Genomic DNA, 27,001 nt, shown 5'->3' on the forward strand with positions numbered 1-27,001 from the left:
CACAGGAAGAATTTCTGTCTTCACCACCAAACCATATTCTGAAGCAGCCATAAACCTCCAATGGATTAATTACAATAATGATCCACGACGTTTCATTGCTAAACCACCAGATTATGAGGCCCTGAATTGGTGTGGCGTCTGTAGCCAGTTCGCTACTTTCCATGAACACGACTATAATCATAGTCCTCCTTCGGAGTATTATGATACGAACTAGCACCTATCCAGCAATTCCTGCAGAAAAGATAAAAGACAGTAGAACAGACTTCTCCTACCTCTTTCGCAGTTTCTGCAGCTTCATTATTGGATTCCCTAGTTCTGAATAGATTCTCCAAATAGCACCAGTCACTATTTGGAACAGTTCCCAGACCCGGTTACTATGCAAGATTTTGCACAGCTACAGTACCCGGACAAGCCACTATTCACCAAACAGTAAAAATTGAACAGTGATTCTGAAAAGCAAGGGGACAAAGCACTATTCATGTACAGTGACCATTACTGTTCACTCTACAGTACCCCGACAGAAATTCACGATTTTACTGTTCACTTTCGGTTGAAATGATTTTTCACCCGAGTTAAAGCAATTCACCTTCCGGATTTCCAAGAGTCTTCAGCAGTATCCAATGCTCCCTTCCTCTATATAAGGCAGCCTCCTCTCCAGTCTGAAGCAGGTCTAAAAAGCTCAGAGCTCATCTCCAGCAAAACATCTCAAATATTCCCCCTCTCATTACAACCCTTAGTCTTGTAATCAGATGGCTTTTCCATTTTGTAACACAGCTTACATTTGTAACCTGTCCCTTTTACATTTCCGCACACAGATGGCTCTATATATATATATATATATATGCATACTAATTTTAATAATTTTGTTTTATAAAATTTCACTTTTGCCTCTTTAACAATATCATTAATTCTTTAAAGAGTATTGTTAATGTCACAAATTTTTTACAAACTGTTAAGGTAGCAAATTCTTATTGGTTCGCATGTGAGCCCATCACTTACATTATTTTTTTACTTACCAATAACCACTCATCACATTAGTAATTTGTAAAAAAGTTTGTAACTCTAGCATTTTCCTCATTTTAAAGACTAAATCTAAAACAAAATATACAAGCCCAAAAAAATTAGTCCAATAACAAAAACAATTTGACCTTCTAAAAAATTTTAAACAACAAGTAGCTAAGCAGCAGCAAAGTCGGAGGCCGAAGTCATTGCACACAACCAACAACAAGCCACCCCCCCCCCCCACCCCAACTCTAAGTTTTGGCTTCGTCCCTACAGCCAATGCTTAATTTTTTTTTTTTTTTTTCAAATCTATAAAAAGATGATCATAACCCAAATCTTTGCGCTAAGAGATGTGTTCAACCAAACCTACAACGGACAAATCCTCCTATGAAATACCCAGATGATCCCTTTAGAGCCACAAAATTGAGTGGTTTTGAGCTTGCCTTCTTCAATGGTCTCCTTCTTCCTTGGTTTTGAGTGGGTGAAAATGTGTGAGAATGTTTTTGAGGAGAGAGGATATTTGATTTGTTTTGTGTTCTAATTTTGGCATATAAGATGTTAGTCTAACGACAAGTGGGGAGGTTGGTTACGAAGCACTAACGGAAAGGACCATATGTTGGTAAAGTGTCAAAAATCAAATCACAAGTTGGTAAGTTCAATTTCAGGCAAACCACAGGTGGGTAAGATATAATTTGGCCTATATTATTTGTTTTGACTTGCTAGCAATGAGTAATTTGTCTATTTAGTATTTATTAAGTTGAAATATCTTTAGGTAAAATAATTTATTTGGTTAGGTACTATTGCTGCAATATAATTATTTATTTATTTATTATATTAATACATTGTAGACAAAATAAGTACTGAAAATTGATTGATAGGTTTTACTAATTTTAAATCTTAAAATTAAAATAAATTCTGTCCAAAAATATTTAAAATAACCTTAAAAATAAATTTTAATTAATAGTCGTACTTAGGGACGGAACCAGTATTCAAAGTGGAGGGGGGGGGGGGGGGGCAAAGTATAAACACAAAAATGTTTATGAAAATCAAAACTAACATCTACTCAATCTTTGTCGAATTCCATCCTATTTATTAACATTATAATCTCATATTTTCACAATTTGGATTGATACTGATTTAATTGGTGGTAATTTTTTGGAATTTTGTTTGAAAATTTTCATGAATTGGGACATCAACACTAGAGGCAATGTTGCATTATCAGCTTCAAATTATTTGTAATTTTTTCTCTTTAAAAAAATAAAATATTATAGATAATTTTCCCATCATCAACCATTCAAATAAAAGTTTCATTATTTCCATATTATATAGCTCTATAGTTTCAAAATTTAGTCCAAAAAATAAACCAAACAAACATACCCTGCTACAACAACATTAATGTTAATAAATTATTTTCTAAAAATAGTTAATAATTCATAAATTATTCTTTTTATTTTTATTTTTTATCTCATTTGTCCTTATCTGACCAACTCTTTTTTCAAATTCAAGGGCCAAGACTCCATCATTATTACAAAGGATGACTTCTTAAAGTACACAATGCTATATTTTTTGTCCATCTTTGGTCGTACTCCAGACATACCCTAATTTTTCAAAAAATATCATACCCTGTACCCATACCCATATCATACCTGCATCCGTGTCTGTGTCTATGCAACATAGTTTTTAATATATGAAAACCTTGAAATTGCCCTGGAATAATACTATAGTTACAAACTATTTCATAGTATTTTTATAAAATGTTCATGTCGTCAATCTCTTATTAGTTATTACTAATAATCACTCATCATATCAGCAATTTGTAAATTTTTTTATAAAATAGTTTGTATTTCTAGCATTTTTCACTGGCCCGAGAAAAGTAAAGGCGGAATGCGTTTAATGATATGTAGAATCCTACCATAAATATGATGGGAGCCTATATAATTTTATTATCTAAAACATTTTCCAGGCCAGCAAATTAACAGTTATAGAAATGAATGCATACTGTTACATGCAAACAAAATGGTCTTCAACTTGCCTGATAAAAGTGCCAGTAAAATCCATATTCATAATTAGCCACGGCACATATAAAAGACACAGATAGTCGTCTAGACCTTCGAACTTCAGCTAAGCCTGTTCTCCAGTCTTGATGCTTCCATAATATTCCATGATCCTCTTCGTGCAAACAGACACAACTTTCAATTGTTTCAACACCTCCAGTAAAATTTGTAAAGTGGGCATCAAAGTATTTGATATATCCCAGACAATCACACCCCTGTGAGTGGTAGAGTTTTGTTTCACACAAATTAAATTCCATGGTATAGCAAGTAATCAAAAATCAAATATAATGAATAACAATTCTAAACCTTCTTAAGTGAGTGTGCATTTTTTTCCAGGGCCGTCTTCTCCTGCATTAAAGGCATTTTTTCTGTAATGGGGATCATTTGGATCTCCATAAGGCACAACCATCTAAACGAAACTCAACCTGTGGGCAACAGGTCTTCAACCTCGACTACCATCAACATATGCAATAGAATATATAACCAAACCCTCTCTAGGGGTGAAACCAATGCGGACATTCCACTGCCAACCACAACAAAATTAGAAGAATGTTCTGCATAAGTTTCTGAACTTTGATATAAATTAATAACCCAAACTGAAAAAACAAAATCTACCTTCTGCCATTCTACAAAGTAGCCATTAACACGGAAGCTCAGACCTTCATGCTGGACAATTTGTAAAGGTTTTACATCACTTCGATCAACACCACCTCTGGTTTCCTATGAAGCACGGGTGCGTTTCGGGACTCGGGTGCGGGTGCGGGTGCGGGACTCGGCAATTTTTGAAAAAGTAGGGTGCGGGTGCGGCGAGACTCGGCGATTAAAAAATTATTAAAAATATTTTTATTTATATTTTCTATATATTTTTCCTATTAAAATATTCATAAAAAACATATTGTTATGCCTTGATTCACAAAACAAAGAAAGAAGAAGACAAGAAACACATTACAATGCCTCTGAGGTCAGAATTTTGGCTTTTCCGGCGAGTTTCAAGGCTGATATCGGCCTGTTTCGGCCGTTTCCGGCATATTTCGGCCGTATCGGCTGTATCGGTCGCCGGCCGATACGATCCGATACGGCCGATATTGACCGATTCTGGCTGAATCGAGCCTCGTCGGCGCGAATCGAGCCTCGTTGGCTCAAATCCGAGAAAAAAAAAAAAAAACTCAGACCACCGCGAGTCGCCGCGTCTCGCGTCAGGCCGCGTCGGACTCGGCGGACTCGGGTGCGGCACCCTCCCAGCCGCGTCCGTGCTTTCTAGCTGGTTTCACCAGGAGTGTAATATCTCAATGGAACAGCTGGGGGTACGAGCGCAAGTTTACGGTCTTCAAACTCAATTACTACCATATTTTGCATATCAACAAGTACATGGATGCCCTCAACTGGGCGTGCATATCCATTTTCCATTGGGCAGTCACTCTCAGTTCTACAGAATATAAGTGGTCTAGTAAGTCTTCATTTAGGAGCCTCAGCTTCACTGTGATAACCAACACCCCTGCATCGGTATATGTAAAGGCAAGGTTAACAACAGAGCATGCCACAAATTAGTTACTTATCTATATAGAACATCAGCAGAAACCACTGGGTTCAGAATTTGGACTACCAAGGATCGACCATCACAAGATCCATGTCTTCAATACCCCTCCTCTTCATTGCCTCCTTAAATGGAGGGAAGTCTTTCACAACAGCTTCACATTCAGTGATATGGAATAATAATCATATCCGTCACTGTTCCCCCCTCCTAATTCAATTTCATTCCCCTCGCCTATTTCCTCCTCCTGGCCGCCGTTTCCCTGACCCTCTATTTCTTCGACGGCAACATGGGCTGACGTCTCCCTCTCTGACGACCAGGAGGAACTCTCAGACTCACTACTTGAGCCTGAACCAAACACCTCGTCGTAGCCCGCTCCTTCGCGGACCGACGACTGATCACTCGACGCGTCACTCGACATCTACCTACAAGTGACGGGTGTAAACTAAGCACCTAGGATGACGGCCTCACTTTAAGAAAAAAAGAAATTGAAAGCATGCGAGAAAGGGAAACTTACAAGTTCTAGAGTGACGGTTGAAAAAGCAACGGCAGGAACGTTGGTAGAGCTGACGGAATGTGGGCGACGGATGTGCTCTCCAGGAATCAAGTGAATGAAATAGTGAAAATGGGAGGAGGTGGGCCACATATATATATAAGTTAAACGCACAGAAGACGAAGCGACGCCCGCGTTCAGACACGGAGCCAATCCAAGCACGCCACCTGTCCTAGCATTTAATACTAAAAGTGTCAGCAGTAATAATTCCTCTCTTGATCAAAGTGGCAGGAAGTGACGAATGCAAACTCCATGACCCGTCAAATATAGCTGACGGAGACATGGAGTAGGGGGCAACTGATATGGAATAATAATCATAGCATGTGTCATGGGCTTAACCCGTCAATGCGAGCTTCGACTGATGGGCCAATTACGGGTGACAGACGGAGTTATGCTGACGGGACCAAGATAATCCGGGACTGAAGGCTCCGGTTCTAACCGACGGTTATTCAAAGCTCCTTGGTTATTCGTATAGCAAGAAGGTGACGCCAACTTGACTGAAGGGGAGAAAGAAGGCTGACGGTTTCGAGGCCGACGGCTCTGTTGAAGCTAAGACTTAGCCACCATGCATGGGAAGTTGCTTGTGTTCCACGCCCCGTATCAGAGTCCTATAAGGAAAGGATCCCGCAATCCACGCTTATGAGGATTCCTATAAGGAAAAGACTTCTACTCCAAGAAAGAGAGGTCCACCCTCTACCACTATAAAAACCCCAATACCCTCATAAACCGAGGTACGCACAATTAACCCCTCTCTAGCACTCTAGAGTTGAAAGAAGTTCTAACTTGACCTTCGGAGGCTATTTGGCCGGCACCACACCGGTGCTCTCTGTAAGGTCATCTCCTTTTTGTTGTGCAGGTGTTGTTTCAAGCGTACAAGCATCGTGCAACTCACTGGTGAGATTTTCGGCATCATCATTCAGCATATTCCATAGCATCCTGATTTATAAGGTTTTTAGCACACATAATAGCCGAATTCAACCATAATACATAAGTAATTTAATACTCAGTACCTTTGTACGCATCCATGATGCTAACAGTACAAAACAGAAAGTAACAATCGCATGCTATATGATCAATTATATATGAGCAAGATAATTTTGATCTAATATTTAGCATTTGTGTTGAATACTAGCAAGTAGCAACAGAGCTCTTCTACATATTAGATATTGACCAAAGAAAGAAAAAAAAAGCGGGAAAAGAGAAGGTGGCAACAATTGTAATGCTTTTCCTTTCATTCTGCATGTTCCTCAGTGACAGAAAGTTCAGTGGATTGTTAGTTATCCAATATTTCAAACTCTAATCTTATGTTATTATTTTTAGCCTATATGGCACCAAAACCTGCAAGTATATGGTACAAGATAAAATGTAATTAGAGATAAGCATACCATTGAAGGCTGAACATCTGGAATAACATGTGATGAAATTACTTTTCCCCTATGGTGTCCACCACGGGTTACAGCATGTACTTCTGATAACTCGACAATCCATACACTCGTCTCATTTGACTTTTTGTTGTAGACAATAAGTCTGGCTCGCCTAGGAGGGAGCTTGGTAGGGATTCTGGGTCCGCCTCTGGTTTTCAGAACTAAAGATGGTTGAAAAGGGGGAAAGAAATACGCATCTGCCAAAGCAACAACATGTTTGCTCGGTTCATCCAGAACTGCTTCTATGAAGCGCATGCTATCTCTAACCTGAAACGGGAATATTGATTAGTTCACCACTTCAAAAGCAAAATCAAATGCATTAATATACATAACAAACACATCTTCCTAAGTAAATATCAAATCATAGTGTGATAAGCAACCTCAGGTGTGGCACCAGCTGCCCTGACGGTTGCAATTGCGACAGAGATCTCAGTGGCAGATAAAGGATCCAAAGGGTGGCTTGCTTGATTCCTCGGCATTAGTGGGATCGCTGCAGAACCAAATGTAACAAACAAGTTGTTAGTGCAAACACAATAACAATGGAAACATCACAAAGAGAAACTGAATAATAAGTTGAATATTATTATTAATTTGAAGAGATGAACACAACACTATTTGGACTGAAACGCGGCACTCGCTCTCTTTAAGGAGATTCAAGCCCTTGGTTGGCTAATCTTTGTAACCGATGCAGACCTTCTCTGACTTGTCTCCCTCAGAATACAACAGCCCAACAAATATTGTATGGCTAGAACAGCTTCTACACAAAGTGTTCAAGTCCAAAACTCCACTGGAAGAACACCTTTCTTTAGCCCAAAATCTCTCAACTATTTAGGAATAATTTTGAATTCACTCTCTCACACAATACACTTTGCTTTTAACTACTTTCTTCATTCACTCTTGATATGAAATTAGTCCATAGCATAGCCATATATATAGTCTTCCAACCCTTCACGTAACCTACATGTTATTTATTAATTTAGAAAACTTCTCTTAATTTATTTAATCTAACTTCCATACAAATAAATCTTTCTTTAACAAATTTTATTCTAACTCATCTCTTTATTCTTCTTCAGTTTTTTTGAGTTTCAACATATTTAATTTAAAATGTACTAACACAAGAGTGATTAACAAAGCAAAAAAGAACAAATGTTTAGTTTTTACAGTTAATAAAACTAATCGCTAACTTGTGAGATGCACAGGAAAAATACTTAAAGAGATTAAAAAAAACAGTAGTAATATTTTCAAAAGAATTAATTTTAGTCTTGTGTTTGATGCTTAGTTGGAATTTAATTGTATTGACATTTATTAATTTATTTTCCTATTTTGTTTATGAGAAAAAGGTTGAAAAATAGAATCAAGTAGGTTCTTTTCGGGTGTTTTATATTTTATTGTTTTTGATGAAAAGAATACTTAAAATTATGAAAGAAAGCAATTTAAGCAACTCGAGCTTGACTCACACTATAAATTAGTTATAGACTACATGTTACCGCAAGGACATAGCATGTATAATTATTTCATTATTTGAAGTTGAAGACACCACAAAGTTGATACAAAGGTCAGCCAAAAGGATTATGTTGAAGGTTATTACGAGTTTAACTTAAGAAATTTAGCCTAGGCTTCGAATTAGACTTTCTCTTTTATCGCATCACAAGTATATTCTTTTCAATTTCTTTCCCCCAAATTTTGACTGCCATTAACCTGAAATTGGGGAATATCAAGACCCTGGAGAGGGTCATATGGGTGTCATGAGATCGTGGTTTTGAATCCCAGACCGCTCAAAGAATTAGGCAAGAGAGAGATTCAAGGTTTTTGACAATATTGAATCGTGATGACATCATAATTAATTTAGTAATTATATAAAATAAAAAAAATATTATTTTAGTAAAGAGTGAAAAATTGACTAAAATACCGACCTATTTGCTGGGGAGAAGTTGGGCAAGTAAGCTTTTCATTGAGTCAGTTCCCACTCACCCTAACAAACCCCCACGCAGAGTTCATGTTAGAATTGGGGAGGCATGAAATCAACCTAACCATGGTGTTTTGGGTTTGGAGGTAGTAACCGTGTTTTAGACTCCCCCGAATGGCGTAAAGGAAGTTAATGTCATGGTGGGTTAAATTGAGGTTGTAAAGTCGGTTTAGGCACTCGACACAACTCACTACCTGGTAAAAGTTAAGCAGACACTGGTCGGGCAGAGCCCATAAAAACCTAAAGTCCTAAGTAAGAAGGGATCTACAGGAAAGCTAACCCCGCCCTCTAAGATAGACATCAAAGGAAAAAAGACAACACGAGGGAGCATTTGACCCTCTATATCACCCTCGTGACAATATGATATGTTCACATCACAAGGGATATTGAACTTGGTTCTAAATAGCTCTACATTAGCATTTGATTTTAAAAGATGAGAGAAACCCATATTTGTCTACTAAGAAAACTATAGAAGATTGAAAATGACACAGAGTAACTTCTTAGTAAGAAGGATAGACACAAGAGAGTTCTAAAGGATTGGGAAAGAAGAGTAAAGGGAGTTATGAATTTGAAAAGATGTAAAGAAAACTGTGAGAGAGGCAATGGCAGTATATAGAAAGGGAGAATTCATTTAATGCAACTGAAAAGCAATTGAACAACACGTACTGCTATCTCAGCGCATGCATGCCTCAGTAATCGAAGCATCAATTAATCAAGGTCGTTGAATATGCAAAATAATTCCACACGTGTGAAGGATGAAAACTGTCATGTCTAACGTAATTATGGTGTGAGGTTTTATCTTCCCAAGGCATAACAGTCGTTTCATCCGATGACTCCACCGAATGCTAAGTTGAAAGTCCTCGACCCTAATACCACGAAGTGATAATAGGATATGGGGCGGGGGGGGGGGGGGGGGTTTGTTATTTTCTGATTGATTAAAAAATTGTGAGGAATTATAAATGTAGTCTTTGAATTTTTATACTACTATATAGGTGTTAAATGAAGCTAATCTGACAAATGCCGTGCTGGCTAGAACGGTTCTGACCCGCAGTGACCTTGGGGGTGCCCTCATTGAAGGTGCTGATTTTAGTGATGCTGTTTTGGACCTTCCACAAAAGCAGGTATATATTGTTTACAATAGGCTTAATTTTGTTTCTATTTGTATCATTATTGTTAGAATTGTTATTTAGTTTGGAACAAGATTTTTTTTTGGATTTTAAAATTTTAAATGACGTGACATGAATAGATAAATTAAATAATTTCAAAAAGAGAATATCCTTTTTTTGTTGAGATTAGTTGACGAACTTTAGGATGTTAGTAGTTGCACTATATAAGTAAAATTACGATTACTTTCTTTGCTTTAACAAGTAATGAGCCTACATACAATAAGCTTATGCCTCTTGGCCATAATTTCTCTAACAACTATATATATATATAGTTCCAATACGCCATTCTTTTTAAGTTAGTTCTTCATGAGTATCCATCAAAACCTATTGTCTCTTTGAGGTCCAAACTTCCATTATGTGCTTTGCAAAATTGGGAGGCACATCACACACTAGATGGTACTTTATCATCTACTTGCAAAACCATTGAGGCATGTCCTACCTGAACATTAAGCATGCTAATTGTTCAGGTAAGCATATTTGATATTAAGCATTAGCTGTCTTTAGTCTTGAAAAGTTACATAAGGATTCTGTCAGTGTCATTGACTAGCTAGTATCAAGAAGAATAGCTCAAATGACTCCGTGACAGTGATTTGTAGCTTCTTTGGCAGCCAGCTGGGTAAAAAATGCTATATTTGCTGATCCTTAGCATTTTAAGTTTTTTGGATAGACATTCATCTTCCAGCATAAATATTCAAACTTTTCTCGAGCTAGGAGGTTTTGCCTTCCTCTGCTAGGTAAGGCTTAAAGTTTTATTATGCTCAGTGCTCGGTAGGCATATGCAGTATAAAGTTTAGCACTCCAAGTATTTGATGAAATGTCAAACACACTATATGGGTTGATGAAAGAGCTCACTCTCATGTTTTCAAGAGAGTAGTTGTAGTATACTTGTACTTGGAAAACAAATTGAAGCAAATATTTTTGGATTGCTATATCTCTTCCCATTTTGTTGTTGGATGAATCTAACTATTATTTAGACAAACTTTATCTTGTTATATGATTGCTTTGGATTACTTTTTTTTTGAAGTTTATCATAATCCTCTGTTTTTTTTTTTTTTTTTTTTTTTTAAGACCAGAAGTGAGAGAAAATGTTTGTTTTTGTTAGAAAATAATGGTTAAGTGATTATGTAACAGATGATCTTTTGTCATATACTTGAGTATTTCATATATGCAATGATTACTCTCTTCAGTCAACATGTTATTAATCTTTGGGTTTGTTTATGTAGGCTCTTTGCAAGTATGCAAGTGGCACAAATCCTGTTACGGGGGTTAGCACCAGAGTAAGCTTAGGTTGTGGGAACAGTCGACGCAATGCTTACGGTACCCCATCTTCTCCTCTATTAAGTGCTCCACCAGAGAAGTTGCTCAATAAAGATGGTTTTTGTGATGAAGCCACTGGTCTTTGTGATGCAAAATAATGTCAAGATTCAGTCGTTAAAGGGAATGACCTTCATTTTGCTGAACATAGATCCATGTGGGATACTAAAAAAAAATTAAGAATAATCAGTACAGAATGAAACTTCTTAATTCCATAACTTTGTAAAACATATGGAACAAGAGGGTGAAGTCATTTGTATGAATTTTTGAAAAATTATGTTTAAAACAGTTTTGTCTAATTGCTCCATAATTGCCATAGTTTGTATGTGCTAATGCCATCTTTGTTCTGTAAAGTGAGAAACGATGGAAAACAAAGTGCAAGTTCACATTGTTGATAGGGTGTAAACATTTCTTGATTAGTTCCTTCTGGCTGAACATGTACAGTCTTGATCACACTATGTTGTAGGTTGTCTAGCTAATCTAATCATATTGCCAAATTTTCATATTTAAACTGTAGTTTTTGATAGACTTTGGTCTTGGTGATTAACATATATCAGGGCTGGTCATAGAACCAGTAAATTAAACTTTCAAAAATACTATGTTTTGGATAGACTTTGATGTTGGTAGTTATACTATGTTGAAACTAAGAAATCCCTATCTAATGCTCCCTACATGCATGCTAATAGGTTAGTAATATAACTACTTGAAGATCTTACCTTCTATTTAGATGGCACATTTGGATTCTGAGATAGGAACAAGTAGATGGACGTTTAATATCAAGGTGTTCGGCTATTAGAGAATGACACCTAGACGATGTGAGTATGTAGATTGATAGAGAATATTACTAGAGGCTTTCAAGTTGATGTAGAAAATGTGGGAATTTTGAAGTAATTAGCAGTGATGTTCTGTGATATATGTTGCAAATAAATAGTCTTAAATTACTATTTTGCATATCAGCCAAAAAGAAATTTGTATTGTGCATGGAGGGAATAAACTTCATAAATAGTACTTCCGGAAGGATCCATATCTTATAAAAAGTGATTTGCTTAAGCTTTATACAAGGATAAATGGCTATAATGAAATAAAAGCAAGTCTCCAAACTCCTGAAACTTGTATGATTCATTGGACTTCCTATAATTTATCAGAAAAGGGCTTTCTCCTTTAGGCACCAACCTATTTTCTTAGCGTCTATTTTCTGCTTTCACGCACCACAAATAGCAACTCTCAAGTCTCATCATCACATCCCCTGCTTCAGAAGAGTGAATGGATTATATTATACCACTTTTCTTTTTGTGATAAATATTATACTACTTCAACTTTGTTAGATAGAGATATAAAGGCTCAAGCCTCGAGTTTTCTGTAATTAGTTTAGATTTGAATTAGGACCTATTTTTATACAAGCAACATAATTTTAATTCTACTTGTATTAAACTTACCTGTAGTGCACGTAAAATAACCACAATGTTAATTTATGGCTAGCCTAACATTACTCTCTCTCTCTCTCTCTCTCTCTCTCTCTCTCTCTCTCTCTCTATATATATATATATATATTCTAATCAGGGGCGGAGCCAGGATTTTTGTTTGGGGGGCCAAATTTTTTTACTAATATATTAGTCTTGAGTCAAGATAAACAATCACACACATGTGTAAATGCGCATACACAAATATAAATTAATATTTTAATACTAGAGTAGGTCATAATTTATGAATATATTGTGAATAAAATTAATAACTTTCACATATGTATATTCGCAAGATAATTTTTTAGGAGAATTTATCATCTTTTAAACTCCAATACTATACAAAGATATTAAACATGTACAAAAAACGAATTAGAAAAAACAAAAACTATCTTGTCTCTATAACTTCTAGACTAATTAACAAATTCTATTAGTTTTTAAGAGCATCATTGGACTAACTCAAACATTTGGGGGCTAACTTGTACAAAAGCAGTCTAGTTTGATATTAAACATGTATAAAAAACAAATTAAAAAAAAAAAACAAAAACTACCTTATCTCTATAACTACTAGACTAATTGATAAATTCTATTGGTTTTTAAGAGCATCATTGGACTAACTCAAACATTTGGGGATCAACTTCTATTTTGTAGCTAAATATTTAGATTTTTAATACTTACATATAATAAAAAATAATTTTTTTAAATTTTGGGGGGCCATGGCCCTCCCAAGCCTTGCTGTAGCTCCGCCCCTGATTCTAATTGTAATACACTATTAAAGACAGTTTGGAGTTGTCTCACAAATTTCCATTTTTAGTCGAGCTATTGATAGTTCCCCAAAGGTGTCTAATCATTCATGCCCTTCACTGTGACACTATCTTTAACCAATGTATTCCACCTTCCGAAATGATATCCTCAATAGATGTCTTCCGAAATGGATGTGCTCTATTACGATCGTCAATGTTATTGTCCTTCGTCCACCATTCATTGTTTTGTCGCTACTAATAGTTTCTATCTTGCATCATTGAGTCACTGCTCCTCTATTGTTTTGCCCCAAGCAATCGATGTTCCCATTCTCCAACCATTGTAGTTATCTACTGGTCACAAGTGTAATTGTCCTCCAGCCATAGTTACCATCTTCCAGCTTTCATCTGTCATTGACCATTGTGTGTTCCACTTCACATCATGTCAATTCTTTCTACATTTGATTTGGTCCTTCATGTTTAACCTTTCCTTCACAATTTATCATTCCAAATTGAAGGCTACTTCAAGGTTCCGCCTTAAAGTTTGAGAGAAGATGTTAGAGATTCAAGGCCTAGGGCTTGAACTTCTTGTATCTATTTAGATTCAATGTACTAGGACCTACTTGTAGTGCAAGTAAAGTAATCATATTCTTATAGCCTTAGTTAGTCTCTCTCTATTTATGCCCCTAATGAATGCATGATATTACATGATTCAAGATAGTAATATATGTAGCCACTAAAAGCTTGTCACTTTAAAACTAAATCGTTAAGCTAAACTACATTAATTTCTACGTATTTACATTTTCTCCTTATATCATTTATAATCTCAACAAACAATAATAAACTATCTGTCTGAGCTTTATCTCACCAATTCTAACAAACTTATCTACGGGAGCTATCATTTCCGTGGGAGATATACCATGAATTTCCCAATATCTCCAGCCTACAAAGTTGAACAAGGATTTTTTGGTCTTCTCCACCAAGACCACTACAGTGACTAAAGCTAAAAAGGCAAATATGACACACATTTTCAAAAACTAATCTCATAATTTTTTTTTTTTTTTTTTTTACCATGCGGTCCATCAGCGTGTCGCTCAAATCCGCACCTGAAAAACGTGAAAAAAAAAAAAAATCACCCATAAGTCCATTTGTTGGCCCAGTTCAACCCGGCCCATATGAGTCCTACAGCCACTTCATATCAGCCTAGACCCGACCCATGACAATTCGATTTGGACCTAGAGCTTAAAATTAGGCCTCTAAGCTATAAATATATTCTTTAAACACTAATCCTATTCGGCCTCTGACAGAAAAACAAAACAAAACCCTAAAAAATGGAGCTACGAAAGAGAGAGGGAAAATCGATGCAGGTCAGTATATTAAAAAGAAAATCTGTCATTATCAATTTTCATTCTTCTTCTTTGTTGATCTTTATTTTTATTCTCCTGTTTTCAAATAGAGCATGATTATGGTTTCTGATGTTGTTGAGAAAATCAGTTTGTCATTATCAATTTTTTTTTCTTTGTTTACAAGAATTGAATCAGGAAAAAAAAAAGCAGTGAATTCATTGGCATTTGGGGTTTTTGATATTCAAGAATGGTTTCAAAAACAAGTAGTGCTTCTTCTCCTAGTGTCCCAATCAAGTATAAGCTGAGGAAGGTGATGATTTACCGTGATTTTCCTAAGGGATGTGGTCCATCTAGTAAAGTTGTCCCTAAAGTGTTGCAAGATTCAGATAAATCATTGATGCTAAGCACGCTACATGACTTAGAAAAAGAACCCAACAAGCCTATTATGTTGACTAGTTCTCATGAGAAGGAAGGGTCAAGAATTGTGGAACCTGAGAGAGTTGGGTTGCCAAAAGCCATTTATATCTTAAAGCATGGAACCACTACATTGTCAAAGAAAGATGTGGAAAAGACTTGGAGTATATCATACCCACCTCGGCGAAAAACCTCTGCAATTCGAAGATTCCCTCCGGGTTGTGGAACTAATACTCTACCAATTAGTAAGGAAGAGGATGGGTTAACAACAGTTGACTCTGTGGAAGTTGGATTGCCAAATGCCACTGATACTTTAGGCCATGAGAATACTAAATTGTCAAAGGAAGATGAGGAAGAGTCCTTGTGCAAATTATATCCGCCTCGGAAAAGAGCTAAATTTCGAAGCTACCCTTTAGATTCTGGATTGAAATCTTCACAAATTATTAGTAAGGAAGATTGCGCGATAGTGGCCATTGATGCTTCTGGAAGCAATAAGTCAGGTAGCAAGAGTTCAAATGTGCAAAATGTACAGAAAAGGGTCATGAGAAGCGTTGAGGAGGAAGATTGTGTTTTAAGCACTTTCAAGTCCAATCTGCATCATTCTAAGCAAAAGTCCAAAGAATCTGCACCTTCTAATGTGATTGACATGAAGGATAAATCTTTGGGTAATGGTAGAATAGGTAAATTGCAAGAAAATGTTTCTGCTCGTTTGGTACTTCCAGGGCCCAGGATAGTAGTGCAGGCTTTGATGGCTGCACCAAAATGTCCATGGAGGAATGGAGGCAAAAGGAAGAGAACCTTCAACTAGAGGCAACTGGAATAGAACCTTCAAAACCGGTGGTACAACTAAAAGTGAAGGAAACAAGCAGTAACTTCCTGTTCTAGATGGATTTAATATCATTTTAGGGTGAGAGGTGGAATGAGAATTCTTGATGTAGAAGTATTACAAGATGATTTTTATACTATCAAAAGAAGTTACTTTTGTGATGTTAAAACTTAGCTTCTAGTTGCATGGCTCTGTTGTTTCATGTATATGTTGTCTATCACCTGCTATCAAAAGAAGTTACTTTTGTGATGTTAAAACTCAGCTTCTAGCTGCATGGCTCTATTGTTTCATGTATATGTTGTCTATCATCTGTTATCAAAAGAAGTTACCTTCGTGATTTTGGAAACTCAGTTTCTAGTACATGGCTCTGCTGTTTCATGTAAATATTTTGTCTGCCATTTCATAATATAAATTGTTGAGATGGCAACAAGATTACCTGTAAAATTTGCCTTGTATGCAACTGCTTTCTCAAGGTATGCACCATTGAATGTGGAACCACTAAAATCAGATTCCCTCATATCAGCAGCTGTGAAATTGGCTCTTCTGTATCAGTCATTTAGATTGATTATAAGTTTATAACCACATGTTTGCACTAAGGAAATTGAATCAAGAAATTTCTGTGTTTGCTACCAAACTGACCACACAGCACAAATTTAGAAATTCTCACTTCTTGTTTAGTTGTTTTTTCAAGTCTGTTATAATAATTGAATGACAGGAAAAGAAAAAAAAAATCATGTAACAGAGGCATGGATGTTGTAATATCTACTTTTCTTTCCAACAATTTCTTTTCAAATCAAAGGTGCAATAAGAATATTACAATTTTAAATTAGGGTATATTAAACTTCGTGCAGCACTCTAAGAGCTTTAGCATCATATACCTTAAGCCCATTTCTATTAGTAAAGCTCCTTTAGCTTAAGGGAGAATGAAAGCCGCCAACGGCATTTGATGATGCGGCAAATGCCAACATCCATGGAGAAAGAATTGAAGAAAAAGATCGTTTAATCCTTTCTCTAGTACTCTCTCTAACTTTCTCCTTCAATCCTCCGTTGGGTTTGTGTCTATTCACAAAGAGTAATCTTTCAGGTGAAACAGTGATTTTATTAAATTATTTCTCAATGTATTATTGGCACTTGCCACATTATCAAATTCCGTAAAAATGAGTGGATATGCCTCATAAAGCAATTTTAGTGAAACCACGGGTTAGCTCCATATTTTAAGGTATACAATTTGGGCGGTATATGTAATTTGCCCTATAAATTACTTAGCTAATTGCGTCTTACACTATTTTAAAGTTGGGGCTTTTGTTTCATGAAGCACCAAAACAATGAAGAATTTGATAATCATCTTGTAACTTCTTTTTATAGATGATGGACTATATCGTTCAATAATAATGTAGCAGAGATAGAAAATCACCTGAAATTTTCTTTCACATGTACAGCTTTCCTGCATAACAAATTGAAAAATTTTACTACTTTCAGAACCCAAAATTTTTTACAAATATACTGTCATCTTGAACTAATTATACCTGAGGTCCGCAGAACCAAATTGAGCTGCTGAGCCTATCCCAAACTCACCACGAGTAGCTGCCTCAAACTTGTTGAGATCAGCAAGAGCAGACATGTTGGAGCTGAAGGTAATAATTGCAGCTGCCAGTGCAGTGGAAACAACTTTCCTCCATTTCTTTGATTCTGAGTTGGCAATCGAGTACCTAGTTTCAGAACAATTCTTCTTTTCAAGCAAAATTCAGTAAGCTATGAACTATTATCTATATGTTGAGAATGGTAACTTATGCTAGAACCTAGAATATATGTACTTACCGTGAAAAGTCTTTTTTCTTTGGGTCTATCTGACTGACTATGGCAAGAGGCTTTGAGAGGGACTGCTGGGAATTTGCAACCTTTGAATTTGATGATGAAATGCTAAGGGATTTTATGGATAATGGGGAGATAGAGAATGCCATTACCGGTTTTCTTATGTTCTGCAAAAGATGCAAGACAGAGTGACGCAAAGGGAGTGATAATTGGTTTTGGATTAACTCACATGTGAGATGTTCCTTTCCGTGCAACCAGTTATTTTGCAAGCAGAGGATTGGTTGAGATGAGCACACATGTTCCTTTGGATTTTGGTTGTTGTTATGCCACTTGTTGGTCCTTAAAGTAGTTAACATGTCATGCGGAATCTTTTTATCCCCTGTAAAATATTTTTAACTAAAAACATTTTAAGAGAAATCTGTATATACTTTTATGTTTAGCTGTGCTCCTAAAAATATGCTAGAAAATATTTTCCAACACTTATCTCATTGAAAACATTTCAACCTCAAAATCAAAAAGGGTGTTTGTCCTCGACAAGGCTAAATGATTTCGATTTAACCCAGTTTTTGAGCTACCCAAAATATTTGAAAATGAGGAAGACATTTTCAGTAAAATTTATTTTGTCAAAAGTCAAAACAATCAGGGCCTAAGTCTATTTTATTTGTGTTATATATATTTATATATATATAACACATAAATAATAACATTTTAGGTATATTGCCATTTTTTTAAGAGAAGTAATATATACACAATATATTTACAATAGTTTCACAACAAATCATAAATGATAAATTGTTACTGGTTCTAATTTATTTTGTTCACCTATAATAACCAATAACAACTTACCACTTAAGTTTGTTGTGAAAGTATTGTGAAAAATATTGTGGACATAGTATTTCTCTATTTTTATACTTTTACAATTATTTACTCAATTTAATTTTTTTTAAATCATATTTTATCTTTGTAAGGACCTGATTTGAATTCCTAGCCTAAAAAGTAGATGAACTTAACCCCAAAAAACCCAAAACAATGAATTTGTAGAGAATAAGTTTAAAAACTGGATTTTAATGAATCAAACAACAAATAAAATAGATCTTGATGACAAAGGAAGGAAGATAACAAATTTACACTAAGGAAAAATGTCCTCGGCAATGTCTGAGGAGACTGGTTCCTATATATATCTTTCAAAGTTTGATTACAAGTTTGATTCCTGACCAATTTGATTCCTGATTGCTACAATGTTTTTCTTCTTAATTTTTCTGATCCTCCCCTTCTCCAGGAGTCTCTTACATTATATATCTCGCTTTTAATGATCTTGGCCCTCTATTTGTTGATCATTCAAGCCACTGCTTGAATGCTTGTCCCATCGGACACCCTCTCTAACCCTCTGTGAATTGGGATAGCCAAGGCAGCACTGTTCAGGGGTCTTTTTCACATAAATGCGGCCAAAAAGTTAGCTGCAGAATATTCAATACATTGGCAATAGCTTTTCTTTAGATATTTCTGAGCTTCCGTCCCTCTTGTACGTTTATAATATACATCCCTATCAGTAAAACATCCTAAAAGGTCACTTTGAATGATAAGATATATATTTGATCTATGCTTTGCTCATCTGATGAGATAACCCTCCTCGGACCACCTTTCCTAGTTTTTTTGTTTGCATCTTACTCATGGGATTCTGAACTTTAACATCCTTACCACTATTTATTCGTCCTTGGACCAATCAACGTCCTCGACTAAGGCCCAAAGCCCAATATACAGTTTTTGGGCCCTTATCCCTACAATAGTCCCTCAAAACTCCGGTTTTTCCCTCTTATCCGAGGAGAAAAGGTAGGGTTTTGATTTGTTAAGAGTTAAGGCCATTCATTTCTTTGGTTTACACGTGTAGGAGTACTGTTTTGCGCGCCCTATAACTGTCACTGACGCTTTGAAGCCTACGATGCGCCATTAATTGCTCTAGACGACGCTTTGTTCCCCACATCCAATGGTGAGACGCAAATCCTACGGTTAACATTTTTTCTTGAATTTTGAGCGGGATAACTCCCACTCAATTCCATCCCCTATATAAAGGACCCAAGGAAATCATTTTCCCTTATTTCACAAGTTCTTCAGCTCTCCAGAGATTCATAACTCTCAAACCTTCAAGGCTTCCTAAATTTCTAAAGTCTCCAAGTCTTTTCCTCTGAAAAATTCAAACCTCCAAGAAGTATCAGAAGCAAGTTCTTTCACATCTATTCTTTGTTTCCTTCCCTTGAAAATTTCTTTCACATCTCTTTAGTTCACCTAGATGGGTAGGTTCAAACACCTTTTAGATTCTCTAGCGAATATGGAGGGTTTTAGAGCTAAGTATCCCATTCCACAGGGAGTAGCCCTACGGCATTGTGCCCCAGGCCAAATTCTTACCGATAGAAGAGAATGTGAAGTTGTCATTCCTATGATCACCTTTATAGAAGGAGGAATGACACTTCCTTTGGGTAGGATGACCTGAGACTATCTGATCAACCATAGGTTGACTCCCCATCAATGCGCCCCTAACCTATTTAGGGTCCTGGGTAGCGTAGACGCTCTTAACGAGCAAATGGGCCTAAGACTCACGTGGCATGATGTCGTTCATATGTATGAGTGCCACAAGCTCTCCGGCGCGAGATATTACCTCAAGTCTTGGTCCGACATTGTTAGACTAATATCGTGTCTTCCTAAGTCTAACAAAGGCATGAAGGATGATTACCTGATCACTTCGGGGAATGGCACGACAATCTTCATTGCCCAACTCAAAAGGGAGATCCAGGTGGGGTACCTTAGGTTTAGGTTCCTCGGCATGGGATTTAGCTCCTTTAGCTTTACCATATTTTCTTTCTAACACTTTGTTTTACTTCGACGATGGATTTCGTTAATCTGACCATGGTTTACTCCTCGGATGTTTTTGCAGATAAAGGGCACATTGCTCATAGACTCAATCTTGTTAACGTTGTAGCTTTCAACAAGGTGCTGTGGTCTGAGATTTTTGTGAGTGAAGACGGGCAACTACGAGCCGTCCATTTAATCTTGGACTTCCAACCCTTGTCAAACGCATTTCAAGACGTGGGCCAAGTAATAAGGGCAGGCGATCCTAGAATCCACCGGATAGATGTCTTACGGCCTAGTTTCTTGGCTCGAGAAGACCTCCCTCCAGTTGAACTTCCCCATTAACATTCCCTACAAGAAGTAGCCGTTTCGAGGAAGGAAACAGCTTCCTCATGTCTATCTCTTAAGGCCAAGATAGACTAATTTCGCTTTGAAGAAGAATGAGAGGCGCCAGGAAGGCCTATGGAGCTCTCGGATTCAGAGGCAAAACTTGATAGATCCTTCGCGACTCATTCTTCCAAGTTCATGGTTGCTCGGGTTAATACTAGCTTCGAGGAAGAAGAGATGGCCTTAAATTTGAGGAGGAATCTTAAAGATTTAGTGGCTGGGAGAAAGAGGTCATCATCAGCCAAGGATGCCCCAAAGATCCAACTTCATCCCAATCCTCCCTTTCCCCCCTCGGCCTGCTCCCTGACCCAAATTTGCAGAAGAAGAAACGGAAGGGGAATGAGATCAAGGAAGGAGAGATTGTCCCACCGAAGGAGCCGAAACAGCAAAAAACCAACAAATATAGACAAAGGGAGACTTCGGTAGAGAGCAAAGAAGACTCCCTAAGGGGCAAGGTACGTTGAACATAGCGCACTTAGGCTCCCCGGCTGAAGCTGGATGGCACTCCCATCCCCTGGAATGCTTCAGTTCGGAGCTTCTAGGGAGGGCATTGAGGCTATGTTGCTGAAGCCCTAGAGCAACATTTTCTTCTCACCAGAGATATGGACGCTCTTAGAAGCTTCAAGCAGCCTGGCCTCTTCCTGTTCTTGAAGAGGGACCTTGCCATGATAAGTAATCTAACAAATCTTAGAATTAAATGCTAAGTTAGGCTTTCACTCTTTTTCTTTTTCTTTTTTAATGGGATTCCTTCGTGATTTTTATGCAGGTTACCCAATAAGTTTTTGTCTCCTCGGCCCAGGACGCCCGTAATGAGGCTAGGGCTGAAGCCCACTCCCGTGCTGAAGTTGAGAAGTCTCTAAGAGCTCTCAAGCAAGAGCAAACGGAGTTGGCCAACAAGCAGACCACTTCAGAGAGAGCACGTCTTAGTGCTGAAGCTTTTTTGAAGAGCATAGAGACCCAGGCCGAGGACTAGATCAAGCAGCTTCATATGACTGAGACTGAACTAGCCACCCAGAGACAGCTGATCTTGGACCTTAAGGCTGAGGTGCAGAAAGCAAAGGACGTAGCTCGGGTGGCCAGGGAAGCTGCTGAGGCTGAGAAGACAGAATCCTATGAACGTGGGGTGCTGGACACAGAGACAAGATTGGCTGAAGAGGTGGCTGGGGTGTGCAGGGACTACTGCACCGAGACATGGGCAGAAGCGCTCAACCGAGCAGGGGTTCTTGCCACTTCTGAACTGAGGAGCGCTAAGAATATCTTTTTCCCAGAGGATATCAGAGAAAATCCAGCCATGCTCCCTCCTCCTGCTATTCTTCCTCCTCCCCCTTCTAAGCAGCCCTCCACCATTCAAGCTCCTTCTTCTGGTGTTGAAGTCCGAACAGGGGTTATTAAAGACAAGAAGGATGACATGGGGGTCCTCAGCTTGAAGATGAGGGCAAGGGCAAGGGCAAGGGCAAGGGGGTTCAGCCATCGACCGAAGCCAATCACTCCAAGGATGCTCTCACAATTAAGGATGTGATCTCTAAGGCCAAAGATGCTAGGTCCAAGTCCAAAACTGGGGATACCAAATCAAAGATGACTGATCACAAGGAAGACCCTCTTTGAGCAAAGCCACAATCATAGGACTTTTCTACTTCATCTTTTTGTATTTTATTTGATATTATATTATCTTTTTTGTTGTGGTTGTCCACCACCGGTTTGTAATGTACCCTCATTTTGATCAACGAAAAGACTCTGCTTTTTGCTTTATGTGCTTTTCCTTGTTGTCTTTAATCTTGATAATTTTGCACACAATACTGAACTGCTGCTACCCCTTTAATAAAAGCTAACAGTAATGCATTGTTGATAATTTAAATAAATTGGACAAGCACCAGCAATAAAGAAAATTATCACATACTTGTACTGAAAATTGAACCTTCTATAGGGAAGGCAGAATCTTATTGAGATGAACAATATACCATGTCAAACATAAACAAGGCAGGCAACTCTCATTTTGCTCAACACTTAGATAAAAATCCAAGAACCTTAACTTTACTCAAAGCTACTAATTCGAGGAATTGTGTATAACTTGGGATCTATTCTGATACTTAGGAAAAAGTGGATGTTGCAGAGTGTTAAGTTATCCAAAGTATGTGGTCCTTAGAGCCAGGCATAACTAAGGTCATGTTCAACACTTAGAAAAATGTCATTAAAAGATATCAATTTTCCTAAGGTATGTGGTTTGGGAGGCCAAGCATGACGAGGTTCTGTTTGATACTTAGATAGATGTCATTAAGTATTAATTTTCCCAAAACATGTGGTCTGAGGAGCTAGGCATGACTAAGGTTCTATTTAACACTTAGAAAAATGTCTTTAAAAAATATCAATTTTCCCAAGGTATGTGGTCTGAAGGGCCAAGCATGACCAAGGTTCTATTTGATACTTATATAGATGTCATTAAGTATTAATTTTCCCAAAGCATGTAGTCCGAGCAACCAGACATGACCAAGGTTCTGTTTAACACTTAGAAAAATGTCATTAAAAGATATTAATTTTCCCAACGTATGTGGTCCGAAGGACCAAGCATGACCAAGGTTCTGTTTGATACTTAGATAGATATCATTAAGTATTAATTTTTCCAAAATATGTGGTCTGGGGAGCTAGGCATGACTAAAGTTCTGTTCAACACTTAGATAAATATTAATGTGAAGTACAATGTATTACATAACAAATAAGAATATGACAAAGGAAACTTTTATTAATAGTAGTACCTTTTTAGGTTATTTACATTCCAAGGGCGTAGTATCACATGTTCATCTAGGTTTTCAAGAAAATATGCTCCTATAATAGCCACCAAGGTGATGCGATATGGCCCCTCCTAATTGGGCCCTAGTTTTCCCCATGTCGGGTTCTTTGCAGTACATAAAACCTTTCTCAACACCAAGTCACCAGTCGCTAATGGTCTTAGCTTCACATTGGTATCATACCCTTACTTGAGCTTGTGTTAGTAATATGCCAACTGGACCATGGCGTTCTCTCTTCTTTCTTCAATCAAGTCTAAACTCTTTTCTAGTAATTTGTTGTTATTACTCAGATTGAAAGAGCTTGTCCTCAGTGTTAAGAAGCCAGTCTCTAAAGGAATAATAGCCTCGGCTCCATAAGTCATCGAAAAGGGGGTTTCCCCTATTGACCTGCGAGGTGTGGTTTGATATGTCCACAGGACATGTGACAGTTCTTCCACCCACTTTCCCTTCGCATCATCCAACTTCTTTTTGAGTCTGTTCACTATGACCTTGTTAATAGCTTTGGTTTGTCCATTCCCCTAAGGATAAGTTAGGGTGGAATATCTATTCGTAATTCCAAGATCACAACAGTATCTCCTAAAAGCTTTGATATCAAACTGAAGGCCATTATCCAAGATGTGGGTACGAGGGACCCCAAACCGAGTGACAATGTTTTCCCAAACAAATTTCTTGACATCTACATTCCTGATATTCGCCAAGGGTTCAGCATCGACCCAATTAATGAAATAGTCTGTGTCGACTAGCAAGTCTCTCTTATTTCCTGCTGCCTTGGAGAAATGGCCTACAATGTCCAAGCCCTACTAAGCGAGTGACCAAGGGCTGGACAGAGGATTAAGGACTCCTCCCGGTTGGTATATGTTTGGTGCGAATCTTTGGCACTAGTCACACTTCTTCACATATTCTTGTGCTTTCTTTTGAATGTTTGGCCAACAATAACCTTGAATGATAGATCTGTGCGACAAAGATCTGCCTCTAGTGTGGCTTCCATAAATCCCCTCATGTAACTCCTCGAGGAGTAATTCTGTTGTCTCGGGGTGTATGCATAGCAAGTATGGTCCAAAAAAAAGTGTTTATATAATTTTTGGTCATCGAACAGCCAGAATTAAGGAGCCTTTCTTTGTACCTTGTCAGCTTCTGATTTCTCCTCGGGCAGGATATCCTCCTTCAAGAATAGTATCATAGGGTCCATCCAGCTAGGCCCTACTCTAACTTGGTGAACATGGACCACCTTTCTCTTTACCTCTGTGGGCTTGTACAAGTCCTCTACAAGGATGACTCGAGGCAAGCTCTGCGCCGAGAAGGTTGCAAGTGTGACTAGGGAATCAGCATGTGTGTTTCTACTTCTAGGGATATGCAACAGGTTGAAAGATTCAAACCCTGATTGCAGATGCTTAACTTGACTTAAGTACCCTTGCATTCTTTCATCTCTCGCTTATAACTCTCTTTTCACTTGACTAACGACCAATTTTGAGTCTAAGAACATCTCTGTTGGGAAATTTAGACCCTGGTTAATAGAATTAACAAATTTTAAATCTAAGTTGTTAATTAGATTTATCATGAATAAAACTTGCTAAAACAAACAAACATCAATATCATGTCAAAGTCATACAGCGAAAAAAATAAATAAGACAAGATATGATAACCCAAGAAAACTAATGAAACAAACTAGTTTCACAGTAAAAAAACCTAGGGGGAAACCTTCCCGAAAAGCAATCCACTATAGTAAAGAGAAGTTTCAGATCTAGTACAAAACCTTTGTCCCTAAACTCTACAATCCCCGTAGATGAACTTACAGCAGAAACCTTCTACTATTTCAGAATCTCTGAACTCTTCAATATACGAATGCAACCCTTTTTGCACAGATCTCGGTTCGTGACTAACTAAAGATGCACGGCTCCAGTACGTGACTAATACACTAACTAGAAGAAGATGTTGACTGCAAAGTTCTTCACTTCATCAATAATGAAGATCAAGAAGCACTTGGTTACAAAACCCTAAGGTGCAAAGATGCAGTAACTTCTTTCAGAGAGAATAAGACATTGGTCACTTTTAGAGAGAATAAGCCTTATATATGTCTAGGGTTGTGAGAAAAGAAACCCTACACAAATACATAAGTATGGGCTAAAAATCAAATCTGAAAAACTGATTTTCGTAATTCTCGATAGATACCTCAATAGATAGTATTTGTCGAGTCTCATTAAAACTCGATAGATAGTAATCTGTTGAGTAGCTGTCGAGATATCTGTCCGCAGCTGTCGAGCTGTCTGTTCAGTTTTAATAAACAACTTTCTTCACTTCTTGGTCCAATTTTCATGGCTTTAATACTAGACCTTAACAACATGTTTCTTAAAGTACTAAACCCATCCTAGATCTACCCAATTACAAATAAAGTGTGTTTTGTCAAATGATTAGCCAATTACATAAAATATGTTCTTAACAATCTCTACTGCCTTTCCGCCCATTCTTTGAACCATGGCCATTCCCATCAGTAAAACCTCGTATTCAGCTTCGTTATTTGTGGCCGAGAAGCCCAACTTTAATGATTTTTCAATGATGATTTTTTCAAGAGATACTAGGACTAACCCCACTTCAGATCTCCTTTGGTTAACTGCACCATCAACATATACCTTCTAGAATGAAGGTTCTTGCAGGGAGATTATGCCAACAGATTTCCCATCCATGCCTTGGGTTTTTACCTCTTTCTCCAACGAGGGTTCAACAAACTTAGCCACCAAATCAGCGAGGACCTGACCCTTAAGAGAGGTGTGAGACATGTACTTGATATCAAAAACTCCTAGGATCGTACCCCACTTAAAAATCCTCCCCATGTAATCAGCACTTCGAAGTAGAGATCTTAGTGGAAGTTGGGTCAAGACAACAACTGTGTGTGATTGGAAATAGTGGGAGAGCTTGCGCGTAGCATGTACTACCGCTAAAATTGCCTTCTCTAGTGGCAGATAACTGATCTCAGCCTCATGTAGTGACTTACTCACATAATAAACTAGCCTTTGTACACCACTATCAACCCGCACCAACACCAAGCTTACCGCTTGAGGGGTCACAGCAATGTAAGCAAACAGGACCTCATCCACCTCAAGACTGGACATGATAGGTAGCCAAGAGAGGTATTCCTTGAGTTGTTGAAAAGCCAAGGCACACTCCTCGGACCACTTAAATCCTTTCCATTTATTCATCAATAGGAAAAAGGGTCGACATCTATCAGCTGACCGAGAAATGAACCGGTTTAAGGCAACAATAACTCCTGTTAGTTTCTAGACTTTCTTGGGATTCTGAGGTGGTTTTAGGTTATTAATTGCTTTAATCTGGTCGGGATTGACTTCAATTCCACAATGAGTGACCATATAACCCAAAAACTTGC

General features: G+C 37.6%; 3 protein-coding genes and 1 pseudogene across 4 annotated transcripts; 2 read left to right on the forward strand and 2 right to left on the reverse strand.

The window, feature by feature from the left end:
• Window positions 1-217: 217 nt before the first annotated feature.
• Window positions 218-7,058, reverse strand: LOC111990867 (amine oxidase [copper-containing] zeta, peroxisomal-like; annotated as a pseudogene).
• Window positions 7,059-9,297: 2,239 nt separating this feature from the next.
• On the forward strand, window positions 9,298-11,515 carry LOC136061484 (thylakoid lumenal protein TL20.3, chloroplastic-like). The gene is made up of 3 exons (XM_065771627.1): window positions 9,298-9,306; window positions 9,523-9,651; window positions 10,920-11,515. Exons 1-3 carry the CDS (start codon window positions 9,298-9,300, stop codon window positions 11,109-11,111), a joined length of 330 nt encoding a protein of 109 aa, XP_065627699.1. The 3' UTR covers window positions 11,112-11,515.
• Window positions 11,516-14,092: 2,577 nt separating this feature from the next.
• On the reverse strand, window positions 14,093-25,784 carry LOC112020348 (thylakoid lumenal protein TL20.3, chloroplastic). Its single transcript, XM_024052905.2, has 5 exons — window positions 17,615-25,784; window positions 17,323-17,505; window positions 17,211-17,240; window positions 16,233-16,339; window positions 14,093-14,316 (listed from the first exon to the last, which is right to left on the reverse strand). The coding sequence occupies exons 1-5, from the start codon at window positions 17,962-17,964 to the stop codon at window positions 14,093-14,095; spliced, it is 894 nt and encodes a 297-aa protein (XP_023908673.2). The 5' UTR covers window positions 17,965-25,784.
• LOC112020347 (uncharacterized) lies at window positions 14,502-16,142 on the forward strand. Of its 2 annotated transcripts, none has more exons than XM_024052903.2 (2): window positions 14,502-14,577; window positions 14,741-16,142. In XM_024052903.2, the coding sequence occupies exon 2, from the start codon at window positions 14,804-14,806 to the stop codon at window positions 15,776-15,778; it is 975 nt and encodes a 324-aa protein (XP_023908671.1). In that variant the 5' UTR covers window positions 14,502-14,577; window positions 14,741-14,803; the 3' UTR covers window positions 15,779-16,142. The 2 variants fall into 2 exon arrangements, with proteins under 2 accessions (XP_023908671.1, XP_023908672.1); XM_024052904.2 differs by having other exon boundaries at window positions 14,527-14,577; window positions 14,752-16,142.
• Window positions 25,785-27,001: the final 1,217 nt, after the last annotated feature.

Source organism: Quercus suber, unplaced genomic scaffold (assembly GCF_002906115.3).
Source record: "Quercus suber isolate HL8 unplaced genomic scaffold, Cork oak 2.0 scaffold_46, whole genome shotgun sequence".
Classification (NCBI taxonomy): Eukaryota; Viridiplantae; Streptophyta; class Magnoliopsida; order Fagales; family Fagaceae; genus Quercus; species Quercus suber.